The 15693-nt window shown below is 54.4% G+C and overlaps 1 protein-coding gene across 1 annotated transcript in view; it reads right to left on the bottom strand.

Moving 5' to 3' along the window:
- The window catches only part of COL27A1 (collagen type XXVII alpha 1 chain), a 241942-nt gene that overhangs the window by 9357 nt on the left and 216892 nt on the right, over positions 1–15693 (bottom strand). The window contains exons 42-56 of the mRNA XM_029062843.1: positions 13141–13197; positions 12908–12961; positions 12581–12634; positions 11152–11205; positions 9523–9576; positions 9306–9413; positions 8473–8580; positions 7784–7891; positions 4796–4849; positions 3902–3964; positions 3277–3330; positions 3027–3062; positions 2855–2872; positions 2057–2092; positions 943–969 (exon numbers count right to left, since the gene is read on the bottom strand). Coding sequence (XP_028918676.1) covers positions 943–969; positions 2057–2092; positions 2855–2872; positions 3027–3062; positions 3277–3330; positions 3902–3964; positions 4796–4849; positions 7784–7891; positions 8473–8580; positions 9306–9413; positions 9523–9576; positions 11152–11205; positions 12581–12634; positions 12908–12961; positions 13141–13197 — 885 coding nt within the window. The remainder of the gene's footprint in view (positions 1–942; positions 970–2056; positions 2093–2854; positions 2873–3026; positions 3063–3276; positions 3331–3901; positions 3965–4795; positions 4850–7783; positions 7892–8472; positions 8581–9305; positions 9414–9522; positions 9577–11151; positions 11206–12580; positions 12635–12907; positions 12962–13140; positions 13198–15693) is intronic.

The following is a 15693-nucleotide window of genomic DNA, read 5'->3' as shown; positions in this document are numbered from 1 at the left end:
CTCTCTAGACTGGTTCCTCTTTAGACTGTAAACTCACTGTGGGCAAGAATCACGTCTTCCAATTCTATGTCGTACTCTTCTTATAGTGCTTTGCACACAGCAAGTACTCAATAAATATGATTGATTGGCTCTTAGTTTCTGGACCTGCAGTGGAGGGTCCCTGTCTCCTCCTGGCAGCTGCAGCAATGGGCTCTGAGCTCCTTGGGCAGAGGAGTTGGATGGAAACTGGAGATTATTCGATCAATCAATCAATGGTATTTATTGAGTACTTACTGTGTGCAGGGCACTGTACTAAACGCTTGGGAGAGTACAATACAACAGAGTTGGTAAACATGTTCCCTGCTCCCAAAGCGCTTACGGTCTAGGTTTCGGGGGATAAGGCATTACAATAAATTAGATAGGAGAAGTGGCAGGGTTTACAGATAGGCACATAAGTGTATTTACTGAATGTTTACTTTGGGTAGAAACTCTCCTCAACGCATAGTCAGAGGGGCCCCCAAAGTGCATTTCACAGAGCTCTCCCTGCCCAGTTAAAGCAGCTCCCCTGAAAGGTACTGTGAACTCCAGGAGCAAGGAGCCCCTGTGGCCTGGTGATTCCCTGGGGTGCGCCAACTTCTAGCTTCTGGGCTAAACTCAAGGCCCCATACCATGGCTCTGCCCCAAAGCTTTTTGGAATAGCCCAATTGGCTCCTTAGGGTAAAGTGCAGGGGTTGAAGGCAAGTCACTTCTAACTTCCTCGCCTGTAGTTGAGCAGGTAAAAGAAACCAGGGCATCCCTGTTGTCCCTATCTGTCCTGGTGGGATAATGGTTTGGCCTGGGGAGTGATTGCGGGGTGGAAAGAAATTCGTTCCCGGGGTATGGAGCTTAGTTGAGTCCTCTCTGGCTCACCCTGAGTGCCAGGAGGGTTTGGTGAGACCAGATGAAACATTACAAACAACTTACAAATGGAACAGGAATCCCTGGAGGGCCCTGGAAAAGAAAGAGAACTGAAAGTCAACTCCAGCTTCCTGTCAGCTCCACATCACCCCCAACTCTCCACCATCCTAGTCTCTCCCATTGTTCTACCTGCTTCCCCTCCCCAGGGATCCAGGGGGAAAAGCGGGGGCTAGACTATGTACAGCTTCCTTTCCTGACATCATAGCTAGGGGCCTATTTTGGGGTGGAACTAGGAGGGATCAGTGGGAGAGCAATGCTTTCTGGGATTATCCTCAAAAGGAAGTTCAGCTCCTTATTCCTGGGAAGGAAGCCAGAGCTGCTATTCAGGGAATTAAATAAGATCGGTTATGGGAGTCAGTGGAAAGAGTACAGGCCTGGGAGGCAGGAACCCCTCTGGGTTCTAGTCCCAGCTCTGCCACTGGCCAACTGTGTGACTTTGAGTAAGTCACTTAACATCTCTGGGCCTCATTTTACTCATCTATAACATGGAATTAAGCTACCTAACTTTCCTACCTCTTATCTTGTGAGCCCTGTATGTGTCTAATCTGATTATGCCACATGTACCCAGTGCTCAGCACAATACTTTGCACTTAAAAAGCACTTAATAAACACCCTCACCCCCACCACTACCAACAGAGTTGGGGAGAAAGAGAGGTGGCTTCTGATTGCTTTTGGTGGAGCCCAAATCCTCACGTGATTGGCTCTGAACACCCCACAGAGCCAAAACCTGGCCTTTTCCCATGAGCCCATTGCTCATTTCTCTGTCCTGCTTCGGGTTGGGCTAGATTAAACCATGAAGTGGTGAGTGGGATGCAGGTTGGAGACTTCAGGCTATGGACAGAGAATCTTCAGGGATTCATCAGGAAGATGGACTGTGTGGAACTCACGTTTGAGGCTGTGAAGCATGAGTAGGTGACTCAGGAAGGAAAGGGACATCCGGAGTAGGAGCTACTGGGATTGGGGGAGGGGGCAGGCGTTTAACTGCTCCTCGGGGAACCCCGCTGCTACCCGTCCAGAGCCGGGTTTGACGAGTGATTATCAGCCCTAAGAGGGCCGAGGTCCTCGCCGCCCAGCCCTATACGCGTTACGGTGCCCGCTGAGCACCACGGAGGAAACGTACCGGCGGTCCAGGGCGTCCTCGGGGACCTGGGGGACCCTAAGGAGAGAGTGCACTGAGATCAGTTTCTGTAACTAAGAGAAGCAGCAGCAATCCCAAGACACACAGCTTTGTCAAACTCCCAGGCTCCCAGATCCGATCAGAACCTGCTCCAACTGTCTCTATCCCCTTGGGGTGCTGGAGGACCAGGGTGGCCTGGGAACTAATCTGGGTCAGGGGGGTGTCCTGGGGGAAAGATTTGGGGATCCAGTGTGGTCTGGAATCCCTGAGCTATCCTGGTCTTCCCTGGATTGGGCCTGTAATAATAATAATAATAGTGGTATTTGTTAAGCGCTTATTTTGTGCAAAGCACTGTTGTAAGCACTGGGGGGGATACAAGGTGATCAGGTTGTTCCATGTGGGGCTCACAGTCTTCATCCCCATTTGACAGATGAGATAACTGAGGCCCAGAGAAGTTAAGTGACTTGCCTCAAATCACACAGCTGACAAGTGGCGGACCCGGGATGACCTCTGACTCCCAAGCCTGTGCTCTTTCCACTGAGCCATGCTGTAGCTCCCGGGCTCCCCAGGGGGTCAGTGTTCCTAGATGAACCTTCCCTCTGGACCCCTGCATTGCCAGCCACCCGTGAACCAATCCCACTTGCCCATTCTGTGGGGCCTGATCATCTCCCCTTTGGGCCTGGGGTCCTGCCCAGGCATCTCTCAGCCTGATTCTGCTCACCCCCTTGAACTTCGGGCCTCCTCCCCCACCCCCCGCCACCCCGGCCACCGCCACAGTGGGGCAGGCTGGGTGACACTCACCCTTGGGCCTTGAAGTCCCTGCAGAGAGAAATGGAGAGAAAGAGTGAGAGTGATAGGCTTTGGGGCCACTGGGGCCCCTGACCTGGCCCTCACCCCACAGCCTCCAAGTGGCCCCTGGAACCCCCCATCCCTCCGCACATCCTTACCATTTCTCCCCAGTTTGCATCCTTACCGTTTCACCTCGACTCCCCTCATCCCCTTTTGGGCCCTGTGAGCAAACACAGTGTGTATCAGTGCATTCAGGGCAGAGAATGCTAGAGGACGTACCAGAAGACCCTCCTTATTCCTTTGACGGGGAGAAGCCCGGGGACGGTTGGTAGGGGAGGAGCTCATGAGCCGAAGCAGGGGCCAAGGAGGGGACCCAGGAGCCCCCCCACCATTTTGGTGCATTATTCCATAATTCCAGGGAAAGGAAAACTCACCGGGAGTCCAGTAGGCCCCAGGATCCCCAGCGGGCCGATGACACCTTCTTGTCCCTAGAGGGGCAGAGAAAGGAAGGTCTGTAAATGTGGGTCTCCAGACTGTTCCTCCTCTGTCCTTGGGTGTGGGAATGGCAGGGGAGGGATCCTGGCAGGGGATGTAAGGCATCGTTAGCTGGCAACAGCAGGGAGGGGCTGACAGAGCAGATGTCTCTTTGCTTGGATGGGGAATTGGGGGTGGTGGCAGTGGGGCAGGGAAGAGTCAGAGAAGGAGATGGGGAGAAGGAGAGAAGATTAGAAGGCAGCCAGAGGAACAAATCAAAGAGAGGGTGACCTGCAGAAGGACTTACTGAGATGAATTATATCTAGCATAAGGGTCTGTGCCCCTGGCATGAGCACAACTGTGGACTGGCACCAATGACCCAATCTTGCAGGAACGGGGAACACCCAGCCTGTTCTAGCTCAGCTCACTGGCTCAGCTGAGTTCCCATGGCCCAGGCAGAACTGTACCCCATCAGCTTGAATGACTCTAACCTTAATTCTGGTGCTGGGCTGGCTCTGAGCCTGATCCCTGGACTATCTAGGGGACCAAGTGAGAGGGTCAAGTGTGAGAAGAATCAAAACTCACCATCAGGCCTGGGGGACCCCTGGGGCCCTGGATTCCTTTGAAACCAAGATCTCCTGGAGGCCCCTGCAGTGCACAAATGGAGCAATTCTCAGCCCTTTCCCCACAAGCTCATGGATGTGCCCCTCCCTAAACATGAGTTCTTTGGGGTGAACTAGTGTTTTAGTATTGGGGGGTAATCTTCGACTCCCATCTCCCATCCAGCCACCCATCTCTTGCTGATGTTAATGGTGACGGCTGGAGCCTGGAGGGGAAGGTGGGGGAAGGGGAAAGCTAGGGAGAGGATGACTCTTACATCAAAAGAAGCTCTTGGAAAAAGCTGCTAAATCGGAGTTGGGTGGGGCTGACAGGGAGATTCTCAGATCCTAAACTACAGGGTCTGCTCTAGTTCTACCCAAGGCCCCGGGATTTGGGTCTGAACTGGATCAATCCAGATGGCCCTCGGGTCTGGGCCCAGAAGGCCCCTAGTCGGGAGAGACTGGATTCTCCTGGGGCATCTGGGTGCTGAGGAATCCTGCCCTGGAGCCTTTGACCACCCAGTCCAGGGTGGCTGGGGTAAGGGGGGGCCCTCCCAGGCAACTCCAGACATCTTTCCTCCAGTGAAGATAGGAATGGTGCTGGGTGCTGCATGGAGCTGGTCCCATTGTTCTGATGCAAGGAGGTGTGGCCCTGCCGGAACAGTGGCCCCTGGCAAGCTGGCACTTCAGGGGTCCAGGTCAGGAGTTACCGGTCTTGTCTTGACCAGCCCCTACTTCCTTCTTGAACCCCGACACTTCCTCCTGCACCTGGTTTTGCTCGGGTACTAAGGGACCCCTGCTCCATGGCCTGGTTGGAACATCCCAAGGCCCAGGAAGGTCCTGACAACCCTCGCCAGCGATGACCGATCGCCACAGTTACCTTGGGGCCAAACAGGCCTGCGATCCCCGGGAAGCCCATCTCGCCAAAGTCCCCCTGTGAAAACCAAGCAGAGAGATAGCTGTGTGACAGAGCAGAAGCGGGTTGAGGCTTGGGCTGAGGAGCTATATCGCGAGCTGCGGGAGCTGGAAACCCCCTGCCATAAGAGCTCTGGATCCAGCCCATTTGCGGAGTCACTTTGAGATCTGGGTAGTAGTGGGGGCCGGGACAGGGGGTGATGACCAATTTGCAGAGGAGGAGACTAAGGGCCATAGAGACTTGGGCTGGATTCTGCTTTCTCCTGGGGCTTCTGAGGGCTGGGAAGGGCAATGGAATGCTGGAAAGTTTAAGAGGCTCAGGAAAGTTGTGCCTTAATCATTTCTTAATTTCTAATCGATCACATTTACTGAGTGCATACTGTTTGCAGAGCATTGTACTAAGCAGTTGGTAGAGTACAATATAGCAGAGTTGTTAGACACATTCCTCGAGTCTACAGTCTCATCCTTGGAAAAGCCTGATTTTGGGGACATTTCCCTGCCCCTCTTTAGATCGCCCATTTCTTCTAGATTGTAAGCTCCTTGTGGGCAGGGAGTGTGTCTACTAACTCTGGTATAGTTTCCCAAACACTTAATTCAGTGCACTGTACAATGTAAATACTCAGTAAATATGATTGATTCCAAATTCTTTTCCACTTAGAGCAGGCGGGAGAACCTGCCCTGACTGCAGATTCAGGGTCTGGAAGAAGTCAGACTGAGGTCAAAGGAAATCAGACTCTGGGAAAACGAAGACTGTTAATAAAAATGGACCCAAAGAGAAGATTTGTCTAGCTGCCAGCCAAACTGTCATCCAGTTGGGCGTGCGGGTAGGAGTGTGGTGGTGTCAAGACTTCCTAGGGTCCCTTGGGCATTAGAAGGATAATAAAAGCTTCTTGTTCTCCAAGACCAAATTTCCTCCCTCCAATCCTCCCTCTGTCCCCTCTCCAGCAGCCTTGGGAGCCAAATGGGGTTTGGGGCACGTTCTGTTTTGGGGCACCACCCCTGGATGGTGAGCTGTGGGCATTGCCCAAGTGATCGTGGGGTGAGAAGACCAGTGTGCTCCTTCCAGCCGAGGCATCTGAGAAGATTGTCATCTGTGATGGTTTTACATTTCTCATTAGCCAGTTTTGAGTCACCCTCTTGGTAGCACAGTCTTCCCGAAGCCTCCACTCCTAGAGGATGTTCCCCCACCCTCCATCCAGCTCCTGATTGCCGCATGCCAGGAAGTCTATCTGACTTCTCCGCCCCACCCCCTTAAACAAATCAGCTGTCTCCCAGCAGTCTTTGCTGAGGTTGCCCCTCCTTGTCCTTGGGGCCTCAGGCTCAGCTCACCTTGCAGCCACTGCTTGATATCAACTCACAACCCCCAGGAGCCCTGGTAGCCTCACTTGGGTGCTGGCAGACATGGGAAACTGAGGCCCCCAGAGAGGACAGCTTGAGACAGCTCAATGGCAGCGCTAGACAAAGACCCAGGAGCCCTGACTCTCGGGGACTGGCTTTAATTGGCCAGGAGGTTGGAAGGTTCCCATATCTAGCTCTGGAATTGGGGTGGGGTGGTCAGAATTTCTAGGTTAGACTCTGGGGGCGATGAAGCTGCTGAGTTGCAGTCATCCCTCAGGATTAGCCTCCCATTTTCCCGCTGAACAGACTGAGGCAATGATGGGCCTGAGAAGAGGTGGGGTAGGGGTTAGGGACAGGTTTCAGGAGCTCCAGGCTGGAGTCCTACTGTCTCCTTCCCCGTGCCTGGGCCCCCACGGTCAGCCCCTCCTGGTGAGAGATCCCTCCCCCACCGCAGGGTCCTGGTCCCGCCTGGCCTGGGGAGCGGCTGACGGGACCAGAAGCCAGGAGCCACAAATTGGCAGTTCAGCATCTGCCTCCATGGAAAATTCCTCAGCCATGCCGACTCCCATCAGCAGGGGCTTTCTCAGCAGCTCCTCATTGCCAGGGCAGAAAAAACCCCAAGTTTCCAACCTAAGTTGGAGGCCCAGATCCTTAAGGAATCAGTGGGAACCCTGTGGGCGAATCAGAGAGGGAGGGCCCAGAGCAGCAATGCTCCTCAACAATGCAGTCCCCAGGGGCATGGTCTCAGATAGGGCTTTTTTCCTTTGGCCCCAATTTCCCCCTCTCCTTGACCTTTTTGGTTTCACTGCTAACCCCCTCACAGCCACGCCCACAACAACCCCGCTCCCCTTGCCCATCAGAATCTGTTCTCTTGCTTCTCTTCTCTACCCCAACCCCCGCTCAGCCTGATGCCTTTTTCTTATAGCAGCATCATTTTTCTGTTCTTTAGATCCTTTTGGTGCCCCCCACCCCATCCCGGTGGTATCCCCATCCCTGGCTCTCATCTTCCATCAAAGTGTCAAAGGAACTCTGGGGTGGTTTCTAGAGAGAATGGCCAGCTTGGGTGTCAGAGGATGGGGATTCACAACTTTCTCTATTTCTGGGTCCAGGCCCAGAGAAATGTCAGCCAGATGGGTACCCGGTTTCACTGGTTTGCAATTTGTTGGGATGTGCTTCGGCTTTGTCCACCAGTACAGCCACCCAAAGGGTCTCTGACCACCCTTGACTGCTGACAGAGGTGGGCCAGCTTTTATCCTCCGTAGAGACTCCCTGAACCCTGTTGGCCCGGTTAGTTGGGGAACGGCTCCATTCTGCCCAGATGGCCCAGCTTGGCGGGAAATTCCCTATGGCCTGATCCCACCACATGCCCCCTGGCCCTCCCACTCTTGCTGCTTCTCTCCAAAGCTTCTGTGCTCCCTTCTTGCCTCCCACATGCCGGGAGGAGGGACAGGCAGACTCCGCTGGATGACACCTACTTCCCCCCAACCCTCCCAAGAGAGCAGCTTCCCTGCCCCTAGACAGGACCTGGGTACATACCCTCAGAGGAGTCTTACCCTGCCTCAGGTCACAGAGCAAGGCAATCTTGCTAACCCACTCGGAGGTGAAGGTCACTCACCGGCCGGCCCTTGGATCCTGGCTCCCCCTGGCTTCCGGGAAGCCCCGTTCCTCCCTCTGTCCCTCGCTTTCCTGTGGGACCCGGTGGCCCGGGTAACCCGTTTTCACCCTTGAAGAGACACAGACAAATTATACAGGGGGAGATGGGGTGAGAGGGGGTGACTCAGAGCCCAGGAGATTTGGGATATCAGCCTTGTAAGATGCCAGAAGGGGACAGCCCAGGTGGGTTGGTCCAGGGGTGGGGTGGGTTCCAGGGGGACATCAGATCAACCCCCTGGGCAGGGTCATGGGGAGCTGAGGGGGCTGCGGTTGAACAGATGCACGGAATATGTGGATCTAGTTCCAGGGAGACCTAGCAACTCCCTCTCCCGTCCGGCCTAGCCACCCGCTTGTTCTCTCCATGGTCGCCAGGGGGCGGCGCTGGACAGAGGAACAGTGCCAGGTGGATGGAAAGCAATGGCTCCAGGCTCCAGGGTGGTCCAGACTTCCTGGATTTCCTGGCTCCTTGGAAGATCCCAGGAAGCTGGAAGCCTGGGAGCCTGGACCCCGGGAGGGGGGCGTCCAAGCCTTTCCCAGAACCCTAAGGGAGGCTGGGCTGGGGCAAGAGGCTGGGGCAGGAGATGGGCAGGCTGGCATTCCTTGGACAGTTCCAGAGCCAGAGATGGGGTGGGAGGTAGGGGATATACTGACCTTGAATCCTGGGGGTCCCTGAGCTCCGGGCAGGCCGCCCACGCCGGGATTCCCTCTCTTCCCAGGAGGACCCATGACACCAACTTCCCCGTCTTCTCCCTGTTCCCCCTGAAAGAACAGAGTGAATGGATCAGGTCAGCTGGTGCGGCTCTGAGATGTTGGGGGTTCAAGGGAGAGAGAGGGTCTAGCTCTCGCTGCCTGAGGCTGGATCATGTCTTGTGGGCAGGGATTGGGCTTTCTAACTCTGTTGTGTTGTATTCATTCATTCATTTATTCATTCATTTAATTGTATTTATTGAGCCCTTACTTTGTGCAGGGCGTTGTACTAAGCACTTGGGAGAGTATGTTACAACAATCAACAAACACAGTCCCTGCCCATAGTGAGTTTCCCAAGCACTTAGTACAGTCCTCTGCACTCAGTAAGAACTCCACAAATACCATCGATAGATTGTTGAGGGATTGTTTTTTGACTTGGGAAAAAGTGTTCCATCAGTGATGGTGGAATGGAAGGCCTACAGAGACCATGGACTCACTGTCTGTGGACATCTTGGGAGAGAGGAGACTTTTTGCTCTAGAAGGGGGTATATGATCTAGACAGGGATGAACTCTCTGGGCTCCTCCCCCTGGCCCTGAGACCTGGAGGCGGGGGAGGCAACAGGGCCCCCAGGCAGAGTTAGCTCTAGGGGTCTCCGTAGATCTGAGTCTTCAATCTCCTGGCTCTGACATCTTTGTCTTCTTCTGTTCGACCCCTTCCCACTCCCACTCCCAACCTAGTCCCTCTCCTACACCTAAATGGGGAGGGTGTGGAGATCCAGGCCCTCCGTAAGACTCACCTGCGGTCCCGCTCGGCCGTCCCTGCCAGGAATCCCATCTGGTCCGGGGAGCCCTTCTTGGCCTTGTCTCCCCACCACGCCCCGTGGCCCGGGATGCCCCACGGGGCCCTGGGAATGCCGAAGGAGCTGGTAAGGGCCAGAGGGGCCAAGGGAGGGAGGACGGGAAGCTGGGAAGAGGGCGGGGGAAGAGGAATAGGGGGCGGGAGGGGCTGCTCACCTGCATCCCCCGACTGCCGGCTTCCCCACGCTTGCCTTGCTTCCCTTTCGGGCCCTGCAAGCCAGAGATAAACTCAGTCCACGCAGATGCCGGCCCAGGGCCAGAGTGTGCCTGGGACGCTGGGGAGCTAGGGAGCCGGGCCTTGTGGGCAGGAGTCCAGCTGTGGGAATTCCAGCAGCCCTCAGACTGCCTACTCTGAGAGGGCTGGGGCTGGGCATCCTGCCACTTTTGGAAGTGGAGAGGGGGCTTATGGAGAGGTGGAGGAGCACATCTGGCAAGTAAAGGTGGCACTGGAGTGGCGTCTTCCCAGCGAGATGGGCGTGGGGACTGGGGCTATGATGCCCAAGGAGCCCAGGGAGAGAGTCTAGTGAAGGGTAGGGCCAGAGGACTCAGGCTGGGTCCCACAAGCAGGACTTCCTATCCTCTGATCAGGACATGCAAGTCCTAGGGATCTCCAAGCCCTCTTCTGGATCTCCAAGCCCTCTTCTGTCCACCCCAGAGGGCTTTGCAGAGTGTCTCTGGGCTGCAGAACCTCTCTTCCCCAATTGCCTCAGAACTGGGAGCCAGGAGCTGTCAGAAACAGGGAGCTGGGAGCCAGAGGCAGGGCTGTGACTGGGGTGGAACTACATCAGAAGAACCAACCCAGGAAAACTATGGTGGGGGAAATCATTCTGCGGGGGCCGGATGGAGAGCAGAAAGGGAGGGGGAACCTGATTCCCTCAGGAGCCAGCCTCAGCACTGGGCCTCCTGGAGCGCTGGGGACAGGTAGGAAAAGGGAGGGACTGAACTGAGCCCTACCGGTGTCTTGCTTTAGGGCTGGGAATCCTGAGTCAGAGACCCCCTAATTTAGAGTCTGCTCAACCTCAGCTCCACACTTGGGAAGCTCTCATTTCCTCAAGAGCAGAGACAGCAGTTGTGGTGAGTGAGAGAGAGCTGCAGAAAGAGAGTGTCCATCCTCCTACAGACACCCACATAACACCCAGATATCCTGAGACATACTTAAACAAACAGACACAGAGATCTCTATAGACGCACAAGCCGCATGGCCTATTGGATAGAGCACGGGCCTGGGAATCAGAAGGACCTGGGTTCTAATCCTGGCTCTGCCTCTTGTCTGCTGTGACCTTAGGAAAGCCACTTTACTTTTCTGTGCCTCAGTTACCTCATCTGTAAAATGGGGATTAAGAGTGTGAGCCCCATGTGGGACAGGGACGGTATCCAACCTGATTATCCTGCATCTACCCCCGTGTTTAGTACAGTGCCTGGCACATAGTAAGCACTTAACAAATACTATGAAAAATGCAGGGGGACTCATAGAGGCACACAAGCATGTAGGTGGACAGGCAGAGTCACACAATCACCAAGACAGACACACAAAGGCACACAAATGCAGAAAGACAGGCACTTAGCCATACCCGACATACTCTAGAAGAGAACTTTGAGGACTTCCTGTCATGGATTGAGCCAGCAGACAAGATTTCTAGCCTCATGCCCAGCCAGCTTGGTGCCTGGAGAAGCTAACTAATACCGACAGCTCCACTTACAGCTCCACTTCTTTGGGGGTGTCCCTGGACCTGTGGCCCGCTGCTTTGGTGGGGGCTGGGGGAAGGGTTGGAAGGAAGCACTTACCTCTTCGCCTTTGGATCCCTTGGGTCCTGGTTGGCCTGGTGGTCCAGGGTGCCCCTGGAACGCAAGACAAGACACACAAACGTCTGCTTGGAATTGTCTCCTGGCAGGGGCTGGGGGGAGCGGTCGCCAGCTGACAGCCGGGGTCCATGTGGAACCAATTAAGAGAAGCAGCTCTTGGCCGGGGAAAGGGGAGAAGGGCGGGTATCTTGGGGGATCCCGGGAGGGGAGGGGCCCAGAGAGGTTGTGTTGCTGAAGGGCTGGGAACTCCTCGGATCCTGGGCTCTAGTGAGCTCCGTCTTCCCAGCCCTGACCAGGAGATAAATGTTCCTTCCTGGGGAAATCTGGGGTGCTGGGATGGCTGCTCCCCAGTGGTGGATGTAGAAGCAGCCGCAAAAGCACAGGACCAGACAGAATTGATCAGTCCAGGAGACCAAGTTCACAGGGACTGGCTCTGAGCTTACTGCTGAGATTTCCAGGAGCTGCGGAGTCCACATCCCAGTGTGGGAACTGCCCTATAGCCCTCACCTCTCAAAAAAACCCAGGGTTTTTTCATAGTATTTTGTAAGTGCTTACAATTGTCAAACACTAATCTAAGCACTGGGGTAGGTTCAGGTTAATTAGGTCAGACACAGTCCCTATCCCGCATGCTGCTCACAGACTTAGTAGGAGGGAGAACAGGAATTGCATCCCTATTTTACAGTTGAGGAAACAGAAGCATGGAGAAATTAAATGACTTGCCCACAGTCACATAGCAAGCTACTGGTAGAGCAAGGATTAGAATTCAGGTCCTCTGACTTCCAGGCCCGTGCTCTTTCCAGTAGACCACGCTGCTTCACCTTAAAGGGAACTTCAGTAGATGAGCCACTCTGGGGTCAGGCTGGGGGTGATCCCTTGAAGCTATACTGGTCGTGCCAACTCTGAGGCCTTACTGAGTGAGTGGCACTCTGGGGATTGGTAAAGTCCCAACTTCTAAGAAACACAGGACCAGGAAAGGAGTCTCCTGCCCACCCATCCACCCCTTCCCTACCCCTTTTTCCTTTAGGCCTCTCCTAACCCTTTCTAATCCTGACTCCGTCACTTGACTGCTGTGTGACCTTGAACAAGTCACTTGTTCACTTCTCTGTGCTTAAGTTACCTCATCTATAAAATGGGGATTAAGACTGTGAACCCCCTATGGGACAGGGACTGTATCCAACCTGATTATCTTGTAGCTACCCCAGCGCTTAGTACAGTGTCTGGAACATTGTAAGTACTTAACAAATGCTATAAAAAATATAGGGAGACTCACAGAGGCACACAAGTGTGCAGGTAGACACACAGGCACACAGGCAGCTCACAAAGGTACACAAGCAGGCAGGCAGACACACAGAGGCACACAACGAAGCAGACAGCTCAGGAGGGGAAGACGGATCCCATGGAGGTCACTTACGGGAAGACCTTGCTGGCCTGCTTTGCCTCGGCTTCCTACAAGGCCTTCCTGGCCCTGAAATGAAACAAACACTGATAGGTGAGATGGTGCCCTGGCCCTCCTCCTCCCCTTCTCACTTCCCTCCATCCCCCGGTGGCTGCTCCCTGCCCAGTTGCTGGGTAGGAGGAATGGGGAGGGAGCATCTCTATAACTTTGGGCTGGAGAAGAAGCCACCTAGGTAATGGCGGGTTGGAGCAGGGTGGGGAGGCTCTCAAGCAGCCAAGTCAAGCCATCCACGTCCCCCCAGGGAAGGTGGGGCTATAAAGAGGGGTTTGTTGCAGGGCTTACTGGGTAACCCGGCTCCCCGTGCTCTCCACGGTCTCCTCGATCACCAACCGGACCCTGAAACACACAAGGCAGTCATCCGGCAGGCAGGTGGGCAGTTCCCATCTCCCCACTCCTTTCTCCCTCAGGTCCTCCATCCCACTCTCCATAGTCTCCCCGCCCCTACTCATTGATGCCTCAAGCAGAGGCCGCCCTGGATGACAGTAGAAGACGAGGGTACAGGAGTGGTAGCTTACCCTGTCTCCAGGAGGTCCAGGGGGACCCTCTGTCTTCCCGTCATCTCCTTGTTCACCCTGTGGACAAAAAGGCACATCAAAGGGGCCCAGGATGCTGGTGGCCGGAGTCGGTGCTCCCCTCTATATCTAAATTAAAGGAATGCTGCAGTGAAGGTAGAACTGGGGGAGAGAGGATGCCTGGGTTCAGACTGTCCTGACAGTCAATTATATTTATTGAGAGCTTATTGTGTGCAGAGCACTGCACTACGCTTTTGGAAGAGTACAATATAACACATTCCCTGTCCTTTCTGTCACATTACATGGGTGCTTGTTCAGTGACACTAGAGGGTGACAGTCAGGGTGGCGGCTTCAGGGTGTGATTGCAGAGAGTTTCTGGGTTTCTGCCGGTAGGACACTCCCCATGAGCCCTTCAGGTTCTGAATGTTTCTGGCTCTCCACCATGGCTCCCAGGAGGTCTCAGGAGGGTATTCCAACCGGATCTTCCAGTCAAAAAGCCCCCACCTCCTCCAAGGTCCCACCCCTTCAGCGTGGACACAGGGAAAACTTGAAGTCCTTGCAAGCCTCGTCCACCCACTCATCCACTGTGGAGACTGACTGAATTGGCGGTTCTGAGGCAGATGTCCTGTTACCATAATTCCAGTTCTCTGGGATCAGCACTGTATTTCCTAGCCTAAAGGTTTCCCCGAGAAGTTATGAGTCTACCCGATGGACCCTTTCTGTGATTGGTGTGGGAGAGGAAGGGAGGGTGGAGGAGTCAGGAAGCCCCTGGGTCATTCCCACAGAAGGGAGATGGATGCCCCCTCGTGCCTCCCTGCCCCACCCCGCCCCCAATTCTTGGGAGACAGAAATGTTTGAGTCAAAGGCAGGAGAGTAAACACACTGGGATTCACATGGAAAATCCGAGAGGGAGCAGGCAGGCTTGTTGTTGTTGGCATGGGGCCCGCAGTGAGACACACCAGTTTGTCATTTTTAAAAGGCCCCATCTGGTTGGCCGGCCGTGCCTGCCAGACTTGGGGGTGCAGCGTTCCCGAGCTTCCCCGCAGTGGTAGGGGGTGGTGCTGAAGAGCAGAGTGCAAAAGATACCTCCAGCAAATGAGGGCCCCTCAGCTTCCACACCCGATTTGTTCCCAGCCCCTCTAGACTGTGCCGTGCTAGACTCTGCTGCTTCTTCTTGCTGAACTTTGGCTCTCTGGGGTGGATGAAGGGGGAAGGGGTGGAAGGGGGAGTCTTCATCCTCCAAGAGGCTGAAATTGACTGGGCTGGATGGAGTAAGCTCATTATGGACAGGGAATGGGTCTGCTAATTTTGTTGTATTGTACCCTCCCAAGTGCTTAGTATAGTGTGCTGCACGGATTTAGTGCTCAGTAAATACCATAGATTGATTGACTGGAGGCTGGGCAGAGCTTTCAGCTCCCCTGCTGTCCCCCACTCTGTGCCGTGGGCCTCGGCCTCACCCTCCCTCTACTGGGTGTCAGCACAGTCCGATGGACAGCGCCCTGGGCTGGAGTCAGGAGACTTGGGGCCTAACCCCCGCCTGTCTCTCAAGGACACTGTAATGGGGGGGGGGATTGCTGATAGGAAAATAAGAACGTGCTCCCTCCTTAAGGCTTTATTATTTTGATTTGTCCTTGATCTGCTGGGAGACTTCGACTAAGTTGCTCAACTTCTGTGGTCTCTACTTCTCCATCTTTAAATGGGAAGAACATCAATTCTTATAGGAAGCATCAGGTGAAGGTTAAGGAGCACACAGATGGGGAAATGAAATTCCAAGTGCTATCATGTCTGCTACTTGGCCAAACTCCCCCAAGTGCTTAGTATAGTACTTGGCCCACAGTGAGTGCTCAGTAAATACCACTGATTAATTATCTCTGCCACAAGCCCATTCTTGCTGATGGCCAGTTGATGCTTTTTGGGAGAAGGGAGGGGTTATAGTACAGGAGGGTCTCGGGGATGGGGGATGGAGGACTAGGTGAGGGGGGACTGCAGGAACATGGCTTTGCTTGAGTTCCTGCAGAAGGGAGCCTTCTCTGTAGGTGGAACTTCTGAGGCAGGGCTGGGAGGGGCAGGGTTTTCTCTTTCTCCATAGCCATTTTCTTGTGGGAAAGTCCTATTTTCCTGGGGCTGCCAGGACCCTAACTGAAGTCCCACCAGCAGTCAGAGTTGAGGAAGGGGAGAGAGGGAGGCTGACCAGACTCACAATCGACCAGATGGACCAGAATTCCGGCTTTGGGTTCTACCAATCCATCTGTGGCATTTACTGAGTACTTATTGTGTGCATAGCAATCAACCAATCAATGGCATTTATTGAATGCTTACTATGTGCAGAGCACTGTACTTAGTGCTTGGGAGAGTCCACTGTACTAAATGCCTGGGAAAGTACAATGCAGTAGAGTTGGTAGACGTGATTCCTGCCCACAGGGAACTTCCAGGCTACCGGAAGCCTTACAGTCCAGTTCTGGACTTGTCACTGGCTTTGCTGGGGGGCCTTGGACAAGATCCTAATGCCTGCTGCGGCTCTATTAGTTCGGACCGGAGACTTGGAGAGTCCGGGGG

Source organism: Ornithorhynchus anatinus, chromosome 4 (genome assembly GCF_004115215.2).
Source record: "Ornithorhynchus anatinus isolate Pmale09 chromosome 4, mOrnAna1.pri.v4, whole genome shotgun sequence".
NCBI lineage: Eukaryota > Metazoa > Chordata > Mammalia > Monotremata > Ornithorhynchidae > Ornithorhynchus > Ornithorhynchus anatinus.
This window is presented reverse-complemented; position numbering and strand designations above follow the sequence as displayed.